Below are 18101 nucleotides of genomic sequence, written 5' to 3'. Positions count from 1 at the left end.
ACTCCTGTGATCAAATTTCTCTCATATATATGTCTGCTTTGAGAGAAACATTCCTCCTTTTTTGAATCTTTGTAATAGTTTCTTGTTAGTTTTGTCCAGAGTCCTAAGCTGTATTTTCACCATTTAGGTACCATATTTAGGACCCGTGAACATAAAATCCACTTCACACAACAAAATCTTGACAAAATATAAATCTTTGCAATGAAATGGAAAAGTAAAACGCAGATGCAATTTTACACTACTGCTAACACAGTCCATTACTATTCTATAGTCGGTATTTTCTTTCAGGGAAGATCTTCCTTCAACATTGAAAGAAGGAGATCAATACCTAGTTTCTTACTCTATGATAACTCCAGTTCTTCAAGAAAATGTAATCATTGCAGACTTACTGCAGGAGAATAGAGGTCTACCCGTTTCCATTCCAGATCAGTGTCCTGGAAGGAAGGCCTACCAGCATTCAATATGTAACTTTTCATTGTTCTCTGCATATATAAAAAGCCAAAATTGCTTAATTTCTCTCCTAATAAATAGCCTAGTCTTTGAAAAATGAGCACAGGCTCATACCTCTCATAATCACAATTACTCTAATTAGGCAACTACACTTCCTTCCTTCCTTCCTCCTTCAACTTCAACTCTGTGCCTGTGTAGATCCTAGTAGGTGACTAGAAAGCTGTATCCCATTCTGGATGATGGTACTAAAGAATTTCCTTCTGCAAAGGATACATATATACCCCAATAATGTCTGCAAAAGAGAGTAAATAATGAGAAAGTTACCTGTTCTCTGCTGTCAGTACTTCAGCACACAATTTTAAAGCAATGCTTAGTGTATTTCAACATGTTGACGGAACAGAGACTGAAAGCTTGTTACAATGAACTACAAAACCTTGCATCTAACTGAGTAGATGAAGCTAGGCTTAATGCTAAAGGCAAAATTATTCAAGGTATTCAAGCTGCTACCTAGCACATCTTGGAAACCAGTAAATTTCTGAAGGAAGAAAAAGATGCTGCTTTTTGTTTGCCTGGTAGAGAAGTACATCGTACGAAGTACAATTCACCAGGAAGCTCTTGGTAATAAAATGCTCTGACGCAATCAGTAGTTATAAAAACCCACGCGGAGATCATCTGAAAAGCACGTTTCCTGTCAGTGTGATAGAACACAACTCTTAAAACACTTACTGAGCAGTCAAAGTGCACTCTTTCAGGAGGGAAATGGACATGGCTCCAGTGGAACTGAGAGATAACTTTAGAGTTAGTGTCAACCCTTGTTTGTCTTGATGAAGAATCACAAGCCAAAGTTCAGGGCATGAAATGTAAGGGCCAGGACATGAAATACTCTCCAACACCAGTTTTATTCCATAGAACAAAACAGACTTATCTGCCTTCATAATGTGAGAGACTGGTTGAGAGTGCCGGTGTCGATGCTGGCCAGCAAAATGAGTGCCAGGACACATTTCACAGATGCTTTTATCCATGTAGATTTGCTTCAGAATCTGTCTGAAAATGCACGGGATTCTTTCTGAAGTCTTATCCTGTATGAGCACTGTAGTGCCACTTATTTCTTCACAAGTAGCTTACAAGATGCTACAATAAGATAACATCAAATATCCACAATAAGAAGAAACATCATGCTGACTATCACTTTGCTGAGTGGCTTTAACCTAGACTGAACAGCTATTCATGGATGCATCAAAAGTTAAAAGGATCAGCTGACAAGTTTTGGGCAGGGTTTTCTTGCTGTTGAGGGAAAGTACAGAAGATCAAATAATCATAGAGTATGGAACAAAAAAGTAATTGATGAATAAGCTTATGCTTCCGAAGAGTGAGTTGGTTGATTTTTCTCTTCCAGACATAACTGGCAAGAAGTAATAAACAGTTACCATTTACTTTTAAGATCCTTATATAAACACTAAAGCTTGAACCAGCACATGCCTCAACACAGATTCAAAACCCAGTGAAAGGTCAAGACTGAAATTTTCTCTCTTATATATCAATTCTAGAAAGCATATGGACGTATTTTTAGAAGAAAGAAGAAAAGAAAAACCACATTTTAAAAAAAAAGTAAAGAGAGAGACTATTCAGCTCCACACTACAAAAATAGTAGAGAATATTTGTATCTCAGAAGAAAGTCCTTAAATGCAACCACAGGAAACTACAGACATCAGAGAGGAAAAGATTGCCGGAATCTCAAGCTAGCATCATGTTCCCCTCCTGAAGTGTAGATTAGAATAATATTTTTCAAAGAAAAACTGATTTGTCATTCTTTTGTACTAGCATTGAGAATATTACTGTGCAAAATGTAAGCAGCGTGCCCAGCACAAGACACATATGTCTACTAGTTGTGGAAGTCAACAGAAAGCTCAAGTTTCAATTTCAAGATAAATTAATTCTTCCTGAGTTTCAAATGACAACATTCTGGCTTTTGGGAATATAGAATAATTTAGAAAAAGAATTTTTTAAAAAACTCTACACATTTAAATATGCATTTTATAAGAAGCAGCAACTCCCTAATTAACACAAAAGGCAACAAATGTGATTCCATAATGTTGCAAATGGAAAACAAACTTTGTATCACAAGAACCAATGACCTTAAAAAGAACTGATTTTAAACTGAACAAAAATCCCAGCATTCATCAAACAGTAGTTGTGTTGGCCGCAGCTGTATGACCACTAGAGATAAGGGTTGCTTTTGCCTTTACACCTATCATCAAATTGTACACTTGCAAATATATAAACTCACTGACTCTCCTTACATGTAGGATACACAAATCACCAGCAAACATGAGGTAAAACAGATTAATGAAGGACTACAGTTATGCAGTTGGTGACATGTTTTCAGATGAAATGAGGCCATAGTGAGGAATTTATATGTTAGTGAACAGCATCTAGTGCCCAAATATAAAAGGTTTTTAGGTCCTACTGGGAAAGCACATAAAGGGATAACCACAAAATTAATTAAATGGTGTCTTCCAAAAACATTTACAAGTTGTTTCTGTCAATTTGTTCTTCACTTCCACTTGGTGAAAAAAAAGAAGAAACCTACATTGTTTTAAATACACAATATCTCAATGGTGCATTAGGAAGCAATTTTCAACTGCTAACACTAAAAGAGCTTAGCTAGATACCATGGAAACTTTTTTATTGGAGGTTTCTAAGAACATGTTATCAAAAACCTGCTTAGGATGGCCTGAGTATATTGCCTGTATTTCAGAGTAGGAGAATAGTCTTAATAATCTCTTGAAATCTGTCTCTTTGCTTCCATGATTTAGTCAGTGTAGGGCTAATTTGAGCTAGGATTAGTAACCTGGTTTTCTTGGTCAAAGACAGTGGGGACACCAGTAGTGGAGATGTTAGACAGCCACTCAAGATAGAAGACTATGGCAGACTTCTAAGCCAACAATCAGAACAGCTCAGGTTATTACACATTAGCAAAGCAAAAGTCTTTTTTTGATATAACGTTTTTATCTGTGTAGGAAGTCTTGAGCTCAGTATCTGGTAGCTAAAGACCAACATCTAGTTTAAATAGCATTATTAGCCACTTCTAAAGAGAAAGTAGATTTCTATAGTTCACTATGGTTTTTTTCCTTTGTTTTGTAAAGCTTCGTTCAGCTTGTCAGTTGGACATCGTATTCCTGTATCTGCTTGTTTTCAGCCACGGAAAATGAATGTTACGGCTTCAAACAGTGAACTTTGTTCAGGAAATGGCCTTTCTTCCACCCTGAATAGAGGCTCTTGTAAACTGCTTAGAAACATTTTATATCAAGCTAAATCGCATGGTTTTTGAAAGCTTTCTATAACAAAGAGAAAAGCAATTACATTATAAAGAAGATGAATAACCTAGTCAATTTCATCTGACATTTCTTTTTTCTTCAGAAGAAAATAAGGAAATGCAGTGGATTTAATCAGATTATCTGGATGTATATCTTTTGAAGGGAGAAAACAGTGGGAAACAGAAGAGAGAGAGAGCACATGCAAAAGCAAAGATTATGCTGTCATACTGTTACCTTAAAACCTGCAGCTCTTCTTCAGAGTTTTGCACCTCATCTCTGAGTCGACGCCAGCGAAGTAAAGCTTTCAGTTCCTGCATCTCTTTTACTTCATTGTGTGATAACTGCTTAGGGTACAAAAAACACAGATCATTGATTGCTGTTTCCACAACAGACAATAAAATTTTTCAGAAAGAGAAACCTGTTTAGTTTTCCTTTAACATGTAGAAGATGCAGGAAACAGTACCAATATCCACTATTTAAAACACAACCAGAAACATAACAGTTGCTGCTATGAGAGCTAATAGCACTGCTAAGGAAAACAAAAGCCTCACTGCACACATCAATTGAGAGAGATGTCATTTTCCCTTAAGTGACTGGCAATAAGTTAACTCAATGTACGGTACAGATACCTGGCCTATCAGTTTTGGTTACATCTTTACATTGGCCAGCTTGAAACCAAAGAGCTGCTTTGTGTCCTGATTTCACTCCTCTTTCCTACCACTTCTGCCACACTGTTCAAAGCTTCCTGTTGTATCTTCCCCTACTTATGTAACATAAACAGAGATGCATGCTTATGAAATAAATGCCAGGTTGGCAGCTTACAAGTAACAACTAATTTATGCTTCTCTATTCTAAGAAATGATAGGAGAAGCAAAACCAGCTAATATTATCCTGCATTGCACACATATTTCAGTCACAACTGAAATTGTTAGGCACTACGGAATATGTTCATAATCCCACAATTGTGCAGCACCAAAACGACTCAATAATTTTAAAAAGAAAAAAAAATGAAAGCTATTTTCTGACCTTGTAAATTAACAAAGACATTAATCATCCAGTTTTGTTGCTTACTTCTTTCCATTCAGCTACATGGAAGGGAGTCTACTGCAATGAAAATGCTTTCAAGTGACTCACAACAGTGTAGAATTAACATGAACAGCTCATAGCAGAAGAGCAATGCTCTATGCAAGCGCAGAAATGAGTTTTAGGAAGAGAAGAGTAAAGCAAAGAGTTTGGACAGCCTTCCTCTCTTTCTTGTTCCAGAAACATAGTAAGTGACAAGGAATTCTGTTTTAGTCAGTGCTATAAATACGTCTGATACTTAATAAAATGGAGTCTCTGAAGAGTATGTGATGTCAGTTTCCAGTCCCATCTGCTCTTCCACAGATGGGGCTCTGCAGACTTAAGGATTAGAACCAAGGCCTGACAGAAGCAGAGGAAGAAATAACTCACACAGGAAATGCTTGAAGTGGTAGAATTAAAACAAAAATAAGGATTGTATCAGGAAAACACTTTGACATGCAATTCATGAGCTTTTCTCTTTAAGCCAGGCAATGATTTCTAAGCTCTTGATGTGTGGGTAGCTCTTTGTGAGCAGTATGAGGAAAAAAAGTAAAAGTGATGGTGCCTTATTTCATCAGTTTCCACTTTGTTTTGAGGTATGCTTCTTGACTATTCACTGGACAAAACCAATCAGACCATTTTCATTAGGTACTTGGAATATTACAACATTCAGTTAGACTCTGCTGATTGTTCCAGTCTCAGGAATACAATATAAGTGGAAAGAATGCAGAGCAATTGTTTGATAGCTGAATTTTAATAATCGAGCAATACATTTGTGGGAATGTAATCATTGACAAAGAGATGTTTCCATTCTCATTTGCATCTACCTCTGTAAAAATTAGTGTTCATTGTGAAGTAGGATTTTTAAAAGTTTTAATAAAGTTAGTATGCAAATTCCAATATTATTTTAAAAGATTTCTCTTCACAACACAGCAGGTTTAATTTGTATCTAATTCACAGTAGGGTACATTTTGATTTCAACATAATTCAATTGAGAAGTGAGGTATCATCACCCTACCTGTTGTGCCCTAGCCCAAAATATATCTTCTAAAAAAGTGGCAAACCCCTCGCTTATCCACTCTTCAGTCCAGTCACGAGCACCAATGGCCAGTCCAAACCAAGCATGAGCGATTTCATGGCACAGACGTGTTCCACAGAGATGGCTCCCTCCTGGCAATACACTCTGTGACAGGAAAATGATGTGTGGGCTGCACAATGGGAATGAGGACAAAATACATTACTGACCTGTTATAACACACGTAGCATGGCCATAATAATAATATATAGGCTTTATTAGCCTTGTCAGCCTCTTTTTACTGTATGCATGCTAGGTCATGACAGATAGTATACAGCTTAGGCTTTTTTAGGAATTAGGTTGGCAAAGAATCAAACAAAAATTCTGCCACACAGTTGTTTTGTATTCAACCATCAAACAGCTGTTACCTGTAGGAAGTAACTTAAACCAAAGTTTTATATTTTTTTAAATTACAAGACTGATTTATTTTAAAAGAAGTATATAAGCCAGGATAATAAAGGAGAAGCAGGTGTGAATATAGGCAGCAAGTATTTATCAGTTAAATGATCAAAGCTGGAAATAAATAAAGCAGAAATAATCACTATCCAAAAGCAACAACAGCCATGTATAGTAAAACATATGTGCTTGTTAAAACTTAAAACATGTAAAAAAGATACCATCTGATGATAAGAGTCAAATGCAAATGCAGAGAAAGGAGAACCTCTTCTACCACAAGCCCAGAAGTGAGAAGGAGACTTGATATTCACTAAATATCTGCTTTTCATAGCAGAAAAGAACAACCCAATCATATTTACTCTGCTTTGGAATCAAGTATTACAGGAAGAAATTGGAAGGAAAAAAGAAAATATTATGAATTATTGCTCTGCTATTGAAAACATGCTGAATTGCAAGTTACTACATTTCCAAACTCACATTCTGCTGTAAGGCAATTTCTGCTGCATTCATAGATGTTAAAGACATTAATATCTCAAAAGTTACATAATTTTTTAAAATTAAGAACATGTAAGAAAGAAAAGCAGCATCAAGTTCTCTGACTAATCTGCAAGGGATTAACAGCGCACCGTGCCACAGATGCAAGTAGTGAGGGCTCAAACCAAGGCCACCATCTGCAGAATATTCCTGCACTCACCTTCAGCATCATCTGCATTTCAACTGTTTTCTCAGTTCCATCCAGTGAAAAAAGGAATAAAGCACAATGATAACACCTTCAAGACCACAGATCTTTAAAACTAAGTCTAGCCTTCCAAACATTGGAGGGGATCACATGGCCCTAAGACATTATGAAGAGTCAAATATTATTCATCACCACTCCAAAATGCTTCCCCACCCGCCCTACCCTTCCATTGGAAATGTTAAAACACCCACAGTTTTCTTGCAACCAGTTGAATGTCTGGAACTGAGACCATAAAATATGGTACATATTTAAATAGAGAAAAGTACTCAATAACCATCTTATAAAAAAAGAATAGTTATCCAGTAAGTTAATACATTTCAATCAGATGGCATTGTGAGAAATACTGTGAGAAATTAAAGCACTAATCAAGTCACACAGAACAAAGCAAGAAAAAAAAAACAGCAGTTCTCCAAACCTTCACCAAAACCAATTCTGATTAAGTGATAGAGGGAGAGATAAGAGGAAAAGTGCGAGCACAGAAGCTGTAGAACATTACGAACCTTTTATCATAATAGTCCCTGATGACAAGAATAACTGCAGCTTCAGGGACAATACTTTGCTGAGCTGTAATTAAATGACTCCTAACTGTGGCATGTGTACAGTGCTAGAAAGAAAAACTGCAGAAATGGACCAACTGAAAAACAATCCAGACATACCACTAGCAATGTTTTGGCCATTTGGTTAGGCAAAACAAAAGTAACTTCATGCTTTATAAAGAGGCTCACAGAGTCGTTTGACTTTTAAGTATACTGCAGTTAAATGCATAATAAAAGTAAAGATTGTATTTCCTGCTTTTTCCCATCACTTAGACAAAACAAATGCCACATTTGGATAATCTTCTCCATTATAGAAGGATTACAAATCAGTTCAGTGAGAATAAACCATATGAGTTAAATTTTGGCTAAATAATAAGAACACAACTTCCTACAAGGCCAAAAATAAGATTGTGTCCTGCAGCAGAATTTAGTTATAGAGTCTGAGTACAGCCAGCAACTTCCTTTCCTGAGAACACCTGAAATGATTCCTCTACTTTTGTCTGCCCTTCACAAGCAGTTATTAACTCCAATTCAGGGCCTCATATAGCAAGAGAGATCTCTACAGAGCAGTGCAAAGTTCCCATTTCTCTTAAGAGTAATTCTGTCAGAGATTGAACATGTTTCTGTAGTATGTCCAATGCCTGTTCGTTTGTGGAGAAGTTTGATTCTATGTATTAGTTTAAACTACAGATTCTTTATTTGCAGAATCTCTGCTCCACCCCTACAGATAACAACCAAATCTCTTTTTCTTTTTTCAAACATCATCTACCAGTGGTTGCTATCAGTAGTGCCCCAAAAAGGTTCAAGAATTCAAGAAAGTGTCTACATAAAAGATAATCAGAGTTATGATTAAATTACAATTGCCAATACTTTTTTCTTTTTTTCTTTTTTTCTTTTTTTCTTTTTTAATAGAATAGGAATTTGGTCCTCCTATCATTATTCAATTTACTAAGAACAAAATATAAGGCTTGATATCGATTCTTTTCATTGGAATAAAAAAGAAATCCATTCACACATTAGGAACTGACAAAGGTGACTCACCTCAGCAATTATATCAAGACCTGAGGAGGCAGGCACAGCTTGTAAATGCCTCTAACTGATGTCTTTTCAAGTCTGACTCAAGTTTTTAAAGCAAGACAGAACAGGCTAGCTGTATACAGTAAGTAAGATGGGAAACCTCTCGCAGTTATCAAAAAAATAAAAACTCTACCAGTCCTTCCCAGGAAGCTGGACAAGCTCCAAACGGCTCTTACAGAAAAAGAACTTTAGGACTTGTTTTCAACAAGTTTACATTTGGTTACAATGGAAGAGGTTACTACTGTGACCAGATTCACACCCTTATAACTCAGATGTTCATATTATTTGACTGAAAGGAGAAAGTTCCCTCTCCCTCTCAACTGCAGTTAAGGGAAATCTCAACACTGTAACTATAGTATGAACATACATAAAAGAAAAACTAAGCTCCAAAGCTCTTTGGTGTGAAAGGCCAAAGGTTCCTGGTGCTCCTGCAGGTGCTGCTTTATACACAGGCTGTACCAGTGTGATGTCTTTAGCTGCTCACACATGATGCACAACATCGCACAAACTCCAGTCAAAAGTATGTGCTAGAACTGAAGTTCACATTTAAGCTAGAAACGTGAGGCTCAATTCTAATAGACTTGTTCCACTCCTTTTGAAGTATAAGTCCTCCCCTCTCAACACACTGGGATTTGCAGATACATTTTCTTATGTATTTATTGAGATAATAGAGCCAATATAATTTACTCTGAAAAACTATGCTTCTGGAGTCAAACTAGCTCCCATAATCACTATTACAGATGGAAGTAATGTATTTATATTTTTTTTAAGTTTACATTTTTATAGTACTCCACATATTGCTTATTTTTTCATATTTGGAAAAAGGTAGCCAGATAGTAAATATGTTAGACAATTACTGTACTTCTTAAATATGTCGAAGGCAGCAGGGGAAATGTGTCAAAGCATGTTCATAGGAACATACTAAAATTAAGATGTACATTTCAAGATTACTGGAATTTGAGAAAGACAATTACATATAGTTTGTGCAGTCTGGTAGTTAGAATAGTCTGAGCATTGTTCCAGGAATCATGGGAACTTTGTAAAGTTTTCCATTCCTCCCATCATAGTGGGAAATCAACAAACAACTGAAGTTACAGCTGAAAGTCATTCAAGAGAAGATGACTAACTTCTTAATCTATAAACCGTACAATAATACAGTAGGGTAGGGAACAGTAAGGAGGATGGTATCAGCCAACTCAGTACAGCAATTCAACACCCAAACTTCAAATTTCAGTCAAGTATCTAATTAATGATCTGAACACTTGAGTAGCAGCTGCTCCATGAACTGGCATACAGTCACTTCACTCTCGTTTACGTTGCTATACTAAACCAGATTAGTCAGGATATATACAAAGAAGAATGAAATCCTCTCAGGAGAAACTCTGTATTACTGTTCAACACTGCAGCAGATACTTGGCATATAACTGCAGCAATTATACAGTGATAAGAAAATAGTAACACAAGCCTAAACTCAAACAGTTGCTACACAAACAACTGGTTTTGTAACAACTCTTGATATTTCTCATTAACTCCAATTCCCTATTATACTAAATGAATCTTCGGAAAAAGACAGTATGTAGTTATCAAATACAGCTGTGATATACACCATCTTACAATGTCTTTGGACTATTTATTTGATTTATCCAGACATCATTCACATAGGAAATTTTCTAAGTTTATTTTCAGACACCAAAATAGCTCTGGAACTTCATGATGAACAAAAATAAAATAATCCACATGTAAAATATTGACAAGAGCTGACAAATACAATTTTTCTATGCCAGGAGACCTTCTTTTGCTACTGCAAAAGGACCAATCATACTGACCTGAACAAAAAACAATACAGGTTTGATGGGTTTAATAAACAAAGAAACTGATGCACTGCTAGCTAATAAAAGATTCAGTCTAAAGGAAAACGGTATCAATTCATCTCATTCCTCAAAATTCAACTCTCTTATGTTCACATATGAAAAGATGTGCTATATTTTTCATACTCTATCACACATATATATATATATATATATATATATATATATATATATACACAAATTTCCTTAAATTTAAAATCATAACTTACTCTGAAACTTTTACATGAGTAAAAGGTCAAAGTATTAAAAAATTAATGTCCAGTATTTTAAATTATTTTTTTAACAATAAAGAAAAATAAAAGTCAAGGAACAAACCAAACTACTAAGGAATTTTTTAATGGTAGATAAATGAGAGTTAATCACACACAGAGTAATACCATCTACTAACATCTTCAAAGAATACTATAGGAGAGTCAGTCCTTAAAGTGAGATTCATATTTCAGATTTCATTCTCAAGAGACCTCAAATATAAAATGCAGAGCTGTACCTGCTAAAACAAGATGTTTATTTAGTTGCCCAACAAAACACACATCTAGCAGATAGGAAATATTTTAGAAGTTTTAATTTTTGCATTAATCTTGCCAAAAATGTGACTTATTATTTTCTATTATTTTATAAAGCACGCTCTGTTAAAACTTCTGGATCTCAACTTCTTTGTCTGTCATCATTCAACAAAAACACACATAAAATATGTAGCTGATAGGCTGCTGCAGTCATAACATGGTAATAAATCCTGACTGCTTCAAACTTCTGACTTGGGATGTAAACCAAGGAGGAACAAAGAACATTGTATTTTACATGTGGGCCTCAATCTGATATCTGGGATCTAAATATTGCCCGTGAGCTGACCCAATGCTCATCATGAACTAAAGGTAATAAGATCAACATGCAATCCACCCAAGTAAGAACTGTGGTTGGAGAGTTATTCATCAGTTCACCTCTGATACTCCTGAGATGCCTAACAGCAGCTCTAACTCACTTCTTTTCATCTTGCACATTCTAAATCACAAAGAGGAACTTGCAGGGCAGGAACCTTTTTCAGAGCTCTCCGATTTGGTTTCCTAATGTCTCATGTAAATCCAACAATATCCATTTAGGAACTCCCAGGGTTTGTGACAAGCAGCAAATTGCCTGCTGTTCAGAAAGAAAAGCAAACAGAAAATTACTGAGGCAAAAAGAAGAAATTACAGATTCAAAACCTCAACTCCCATCAAGATTTTTAATCCAGATTTGCTTGAAACCTCATGCCCCAGAAAACATGAAGTAATGGAATCCTCTTACAAAAAACAATTACACAATACCTCCTAAAAACAAATGACTACAACAGTGTCAAAACCACAGTCAGCCTACAAAGAGAAGCATCTGAAGGACTAAAGCTTTTTGTGTTGTATATCACAGAATTAATTTTTCATATTTAACTGAGTTAATTGATTTAGGAGTGAGTGCAAGTAAAGAGGCTTCAATAAACACAAGCACTTCTTTCACTTTAAAAAAAAAAATCCTCTCTGTACCTTACAGAGCTCAATTTTTAACCTTCATGCTTCACATGCAATTGCTACTTAAAAAGTACTGACACTACTAACATGGAAACTGTGAATCAATGACACGATTCCCAGATCTTACTAAGTATTCATAGGACACATAGTACACTATTGTGTTGTTTCATGGCTTACACTTCCAAACAAATCTTACAAGACAGGCACTCAAATAGCTTGCTTTTTTTCCCCCATAAAAAAACCCTAAACCAAACCAGATAGATTGTAAGTCAATCTAAAAGAAAAAAAATCACGATCAAGAAAATAAAAATACTTCTAGTTCAAATTGTTCTGTGAATAGTATTTTAGGATATGGAATTTTTCACAGAAGTGTCTTTCTTCATTTGATGTAAGACAGATAATGAAAATGTCACAACAGTCATAAAATATCTCTACTCTTGCTGACATTAGGTAGTTATTACAAAACAGGTTCAGAGGTTGAAGAGAATATTTTGTTCATGTCTGATGAGACAGAGGAAATACCATATTCCCAGTACTTTGAATAAGAGCTTTTATATACACATGTACATACAATACTTGTTTTACGTTCTAGGTTTGCTAAATCCAGGATTTCATATGAAACCTCTATCACTTTTGTCTAAGTGCTTCCAAATATTAGAAAATTGCCACATGAAGAAAAAAAAAGTTCTGCTATTAACCATGTGAAAATGGTTAATAAATAATAATGTGGAAAGTCTCTGTTAGATTAATTCTCATTTAAAACTGATTTATAAGATTAAGTCCACAAAATTAATCTTAAGCACTTGCTGAAAATAAAAAAAGTGAACAGGATATAGCAATGGATGGACGTTGATCATTGCAATTAATTATTTTAATTTATAATCTTATTTTAACCAGAAGAGGGTAATGGAAATAGATACAGAAGCAAGTACTCAAACCTCTTATTTTAAAAAAATGGGTCTGTGTGATAGGCTTTTTTTTCCTTCTCATATACCAAAGGGAAGAATGAAAAAAAAAAAAATCTCTTGTTTTATATTAGAAATGCATATAGCATTTGCTTCAGAGCCTTTTCTAACTATTCTTTGTATTCTTGCTAAAATGATTAATATGATGAACAGTCACTAACTACCTTCCTCAGGTCTAGTATAAATTACGACATTTGTCACTGATGGATGATGTTATTTGATCATGGATGATTTTATGATTTGTTGCTTTCCATCATTGTTTTTACTGGAAGACCTGGATTTCCCTTTACTACATCATGAAATTTCTGGCAGATGAGAATCACAGTGCAAATAACCAACTATGATAAATAGTTGGACAGAAAGAGCAAAATGTATCTGCTTCTCCATATTCAGTGAAAATTCACTCAAGAGTTGATAGTGGTCTCAAAAGGTGACAAAGATAAGACAAAATAAAGAATGGGTCATTTTTTTTCTTCATTAACGTACAGAAGAATGTCTTTTATCCAGACATACCAGAATAAAACAACAACAAAAGCCAAACCAACGGGAAAAGAAGAAAAGATTGCTCATTCTTCAAGTTTTTCAGGATTCTTTTATCAATATAAAGCTGGTGTCATTGTTCTAAAAGCAGCAAGGAAATGAAACCTGCTTGAGCACAGAAGTAGTTCTTATCATGTCTCTACAAACTACAGTTAGAGTAGCATCACAAAAGAAACCAAACCTAAGGAATGGTCTTGTTTTTTAAGAATCCCTATGACAAACACTTCACCCACAGACCAAGAAAACTCATATCCCTGAGTCATTCAGAACATCACAAATATTACTAGAAGAGAGAGTGCTACAAATCCCTGATATTTCCAAGGGAAAAAAAAAAAAGGTAAAGCCAAGAGATTTTTTTTAAAAGATCAGAAATTCCTAAATAGTAGAAGAGGCACAGATCCAAACTCTCATTTTTTATGATAACCACAAATATGCAGGAAACAGAGTAAGATAATTATCCAATTAGCATGTGATCTAGTTTTTGTCCATAGCAGTATCAACTATAAGTCTCACTTTTAAGAATTGGTACCTAGAAATTTCCTGAAGCCTTTCAGGAGTAGATGTAAATCCAACACAATATCAAGTTTATTCTTTTTTTCAACATTATTCCTACTATGCCTTTATTCCCTGAATATAGAAATCCTCCAACACTCTGTACACTTATCTTAAAAATGGTTCAGGCAATAGAAATTCAACTAACTAGTCCTACTACCATTCATTACCTGTTTATCTTATTTTTGTCATTTATAAATAGTATGTAAACTGATAGAAAACACATGCTCTCATTTTACTGAATGAGGATCCAATACATTTTGTTCCATTGATTAATACATGTTGTTAGCAAAAAAAAAAAAAAAAAAAGAAAGAATAACATAGAGGAATATGTAATAGCTTCAAAATTATTTTCTTAGTATATTCTGCACAGCAGCTATACAAGCCTTCTTTTTTGTATGTGTCAGTCAATAAGATATCTGTTGTGCTTTTTGCACAAAGAACAAAGATGCCTTTATCAATTCTCAAAAGTCTGTAGGACAAACCATTCATGCTGTCAAACCCTCTAAAACCCTTTCAGCAAATAATGAAATCCATCAGTGACAAATGTCAACATACTAATTTGTTAAATAGGGAACAAAAGCAACATTCAGAAGAGGTGCCTCATTTCATGTTATATCAGCCCTTCAATTTGTAACCACTTTATGGCAGCCCACAGATCACGCAACGTTAAAACAGAACACCATTATAATTATTAAAACTAGAACAATATACTCTCCTTACAACAAATGCTTAATAGTTCAACAGACCTGTAAACAAAAATCTTTTGGGAACATCAATCTCTTTGCAATTCATTAATTTTCCTCCCTTTTGGAATATTACTTCCAAGTAAAAATCTTACACTCAAAACACAGATTGTCTTTCATGCACAGTCACATTTATTGTGCTGGTGGAAAAATAAGATTAAATTACGTCATATCCAATGACAGAAGAGCTTCAGCATGCCTGAGAATTACTGAATTACTTTATCCAGTATACAGGACTTCCAGCTATTACTGTTGCATCATATAGCAAAGGGATAGTTTAGCTGGAAGTAGCTAGTGTGCATATGAATTACTTTATTCCACATACAAAGACATCCAGCTGTTGTTATTGAATCACATGTCAAGGGACAGTTTGACTGGAATAGCTAGTATAACTGAGAACTGTGTTAATGGATTACAATATTAAGTATCACTTACTAATGAATTTTTATTCTCTTGCATCTTCTATCAATTTATCTTTTCATATACCTCCAAATTTGTTTCAGTTCATCATAAAGACTAAAGAATTGCTTTTCTAGTTGTCTAGGACACTGCTAGAGAATACAGTTACCTATTCTTTTCAAACATGCCAAAATGAAGCAAACACTATTATGTTCTAGAAACATTTACTGAATTTAATATTTCTCCTGAAGATTTCCAGTAGTGGTCTGGTAGCCTTTGCTCTGTGAATTCACCATATAAACCTTGAAAATAGAAGGAACTTTTGAGGTTGTTAAATTGAGAATGCCAAATTCTGTATTTGCCTAAGGCTAAAACTATTCATAAGAAGAGAGTAAGATGGTTTCCTGCCTTCCAAGCCCACACCAAATAAAGTATCATGGGTCAAAAGAATTCCAGTTTGAGGTGTTTTTTTTTTTTTATTTTTAAATCAATAAATATCATATACCTTAAAAAATGAGAAAATTTTGATTGCTCCCCACTTACTCTCCTGATAAACAGTTCCATCAGTACACTATTTTTTTTTTTTTAATCAGACCATACATTCCTATTTCTGTGTCAATATTGACCATTTACAGGAAAAGAATATATTCCAAAATTTCTACCAAGACCAAGTAAAATCAGGTTTCCAGTTAAAATTCAGTTAGTGCTAGCTGGGTAGCAGATAGCTCCTTTTGGATACTTCCTTGCAGACTCAGTTGGGTCTACAAATGGATACATTTTGTTTTTATATATTCTGTATTGTCAACAATGTCTAAATTATTCCTTAAAAACTTCAAATGGTATTCATTTCAGTTCAGACGTGTGAACTTGATGATCAAAAATTTCTGTAAATTGTATAATTTTTCAAAAAGTACAGATTGAAGTTTCCTAGTAGACAACAGTTTTATATCGCAATCCAGTCACTCTTCTGTAAATCTAATTAATCTCCACAGATGGTGTAACTACATTTTTAGTTTAAACAGAATTTAATGTCAAGTTGGGGAACAGTCCTTGAGACTTGCTATCAGACAACGGGTCTCTGGCATTCTGCTTGACTGCAACTTTAATTTTGGTTTGGCAGTTTCATGTCAGTTTTTGAATAGAATCATAGAATTGCTAGAGGATTGCTCTGGAAAAGTGAGTGAATAAAACCATTTATCTCTGCACTGTTTTAATACATGTCCAGTGTATTAAATGGTTGCAGAAGAAACATGATAACCCAAAGTTAAGTCATAGGATTCAGAAAGTAAATAATAGTAAAAAAAAAATCTGTAAATATGTAGGTTCCAAGACAATTGTTTTTACATATCTACTATGTGACATTAATATGTAATGTTTAGCAATTCAAATACATCATACAAAATCAAAATCAGAAAAAGCATTGCCCCTAACAGATTTCACCTTATTATGCTACAGCAGGCTGTGGGGAAGAGAAAAAAATTCCCCAAACAGCCAAAAATCATGTTCAACAGTGACTTAGAAATAACTTTGTATCTCTTCAAACTATCTTGTCTCTGATACACTGCATTTTCGTCAGGGCCCCTGTACCGTAGCTAAAATACAATGGTGATTCATCTAGCAGGGAAAAGTACACAAAATTTTATGTGCAAAGACAAAAATCTTTGAAATATCACAAGATATAGATGCAAGATGTATGACATAGCAGCAATCATTTCAATCAGTGACAAGAAAGTCTCCTTCCTCACTTCATCATGCTTCAGTCTAATTTAGGCATCTCAAAAACACGTTCAGTGAGCAAGCCAAATGCACCTTTCTTCAGTAGCCTATGTTATCTTCAAGAAGACTGACAACATTACACAGAATTACATTGTAGCTTTAACTCAGTATCTATCACTATCAAGTTGATGATCACAGAAAAAAGATATTCTGGATACTGAGCTCCCTGATGCTTATTTGACAAAATAGCTTTGTATACAACAAACGAAGATGAAAACTCCTGCAAATTCACTGTAGTGGCTCCTTACAGTTCAAAACACTACCTTAAATGTCACCTTCAAACAATTTAAGTAGAAGACAGACATTTTCCAAATAATCTTAAAGATACTTGAAAATCTAAATATATGCTACACTTAAAGGGAAACAAACCTTTAAATTATCAATATATGAACCTTTTATCATCAATGTAGTATCCTACCATGAATGAGAAAATCAAATGAATATGATTTCAACATTTAAAACTAGTTTTAGAAGTCAAAGCTCTTATAAACCTATAATACCAAAGCCCATAGTAACCTCCTTTGTTAAGCAAAGATATAATATATGCAATATTGTTGAAAGAGCAGGCAGTCCTCAAAATCCACATGCCTGCCACCTGGCAAGAAAACAGACTGGCCTTTAAACAGGCAGGGATGAAACCATCTATTTCCTTCATGCTACCACAGACAAAGGAAATCCAAAAACTGGAAAACCGAAGTAGAGTTTTATTCACAAGCCACACTCTCTTAACCCACATATCTCTATAAATTTTCCCCAAATCCATCACGGATCTGATTCCCTCAGAGAAAAAGGAAACACACTCTCCTCTCCTCCTTGGAAGAACTCTCAGCAATCTGCTTGACCTTCTGATTTTCTGACAAAATGTTCTTATGAGTCTTCCTCCACCAGTTTCAACACTTTAACTCTCAAGTCTATATCACAAGATTTCTACTAAGCCCAAAGTAAATCTGTAACAGCAACAAACATGTGGGAAGCATGCTTGTCTGCAGAGAAAATCTGCATGACAACTCTCAGAGTGCAATGTACCACATATCAGCCTCAGGAGAAATAAAAAATAATGTTTAAATTTCTAGTCAAATATAATGATTCACAACTCAATAGATGCTA

At 34.8% G+C, this 18101-nt stretch overlaps 1 protein-coding gene across 8 annotated transcripts in view; it reads right to left on the bottom strand.

Annotated features, from left to right (window-relative positions):
* Positions 1-18101, bottom strand: part of AOPEP (aminopeptidase O (putative)) — a 189674-nt gene that overhangs the window by 106734 nt on the left and 64839 nt on the right. For 6 of the 8 annotated variants that reach the window (XR_009820913.1, XM_062019060.1, XM_062019061.1 and 3 more), the window contains 2 exons: positions 5848-6037; positions 4002-4111 (listed from right to left, as the gene is read on the bottom strand). Coding sequence is in view for 7 of the 8 variants with exons in the window: in XM_062019060.1 (XP_061875044.1) it covers positions 4002-4111; positions 5848-6037 (300 nt within the window). In the remaining variant the exon portion in view is untranslated. Of the gene's footprint in view, positions 1-3997; positions 4112-5847; positions 6038-18101 lie in introns of those variants that run through there. The other 2 variants (XM_062019063.1, XM_062019066.1) reach the window with 2 other exon arrangements.

The sequence above is a fragment of the Colius striatus genome, chromosome Z (assembly GCF_028858725.1).
Source record: "Colius striatus isolate bColStr4 chromosome Z, bColStr4.1.hap1, whole genome shotgun sequence".
NCBI lineage: Eukaryota > Metazoa > Chordata > Aves > Coliiformes > Coliidae > Colius > Colius striatus.
This window is presented reverse-complemented; position numbering and strand designations above follow the sequence as displayed.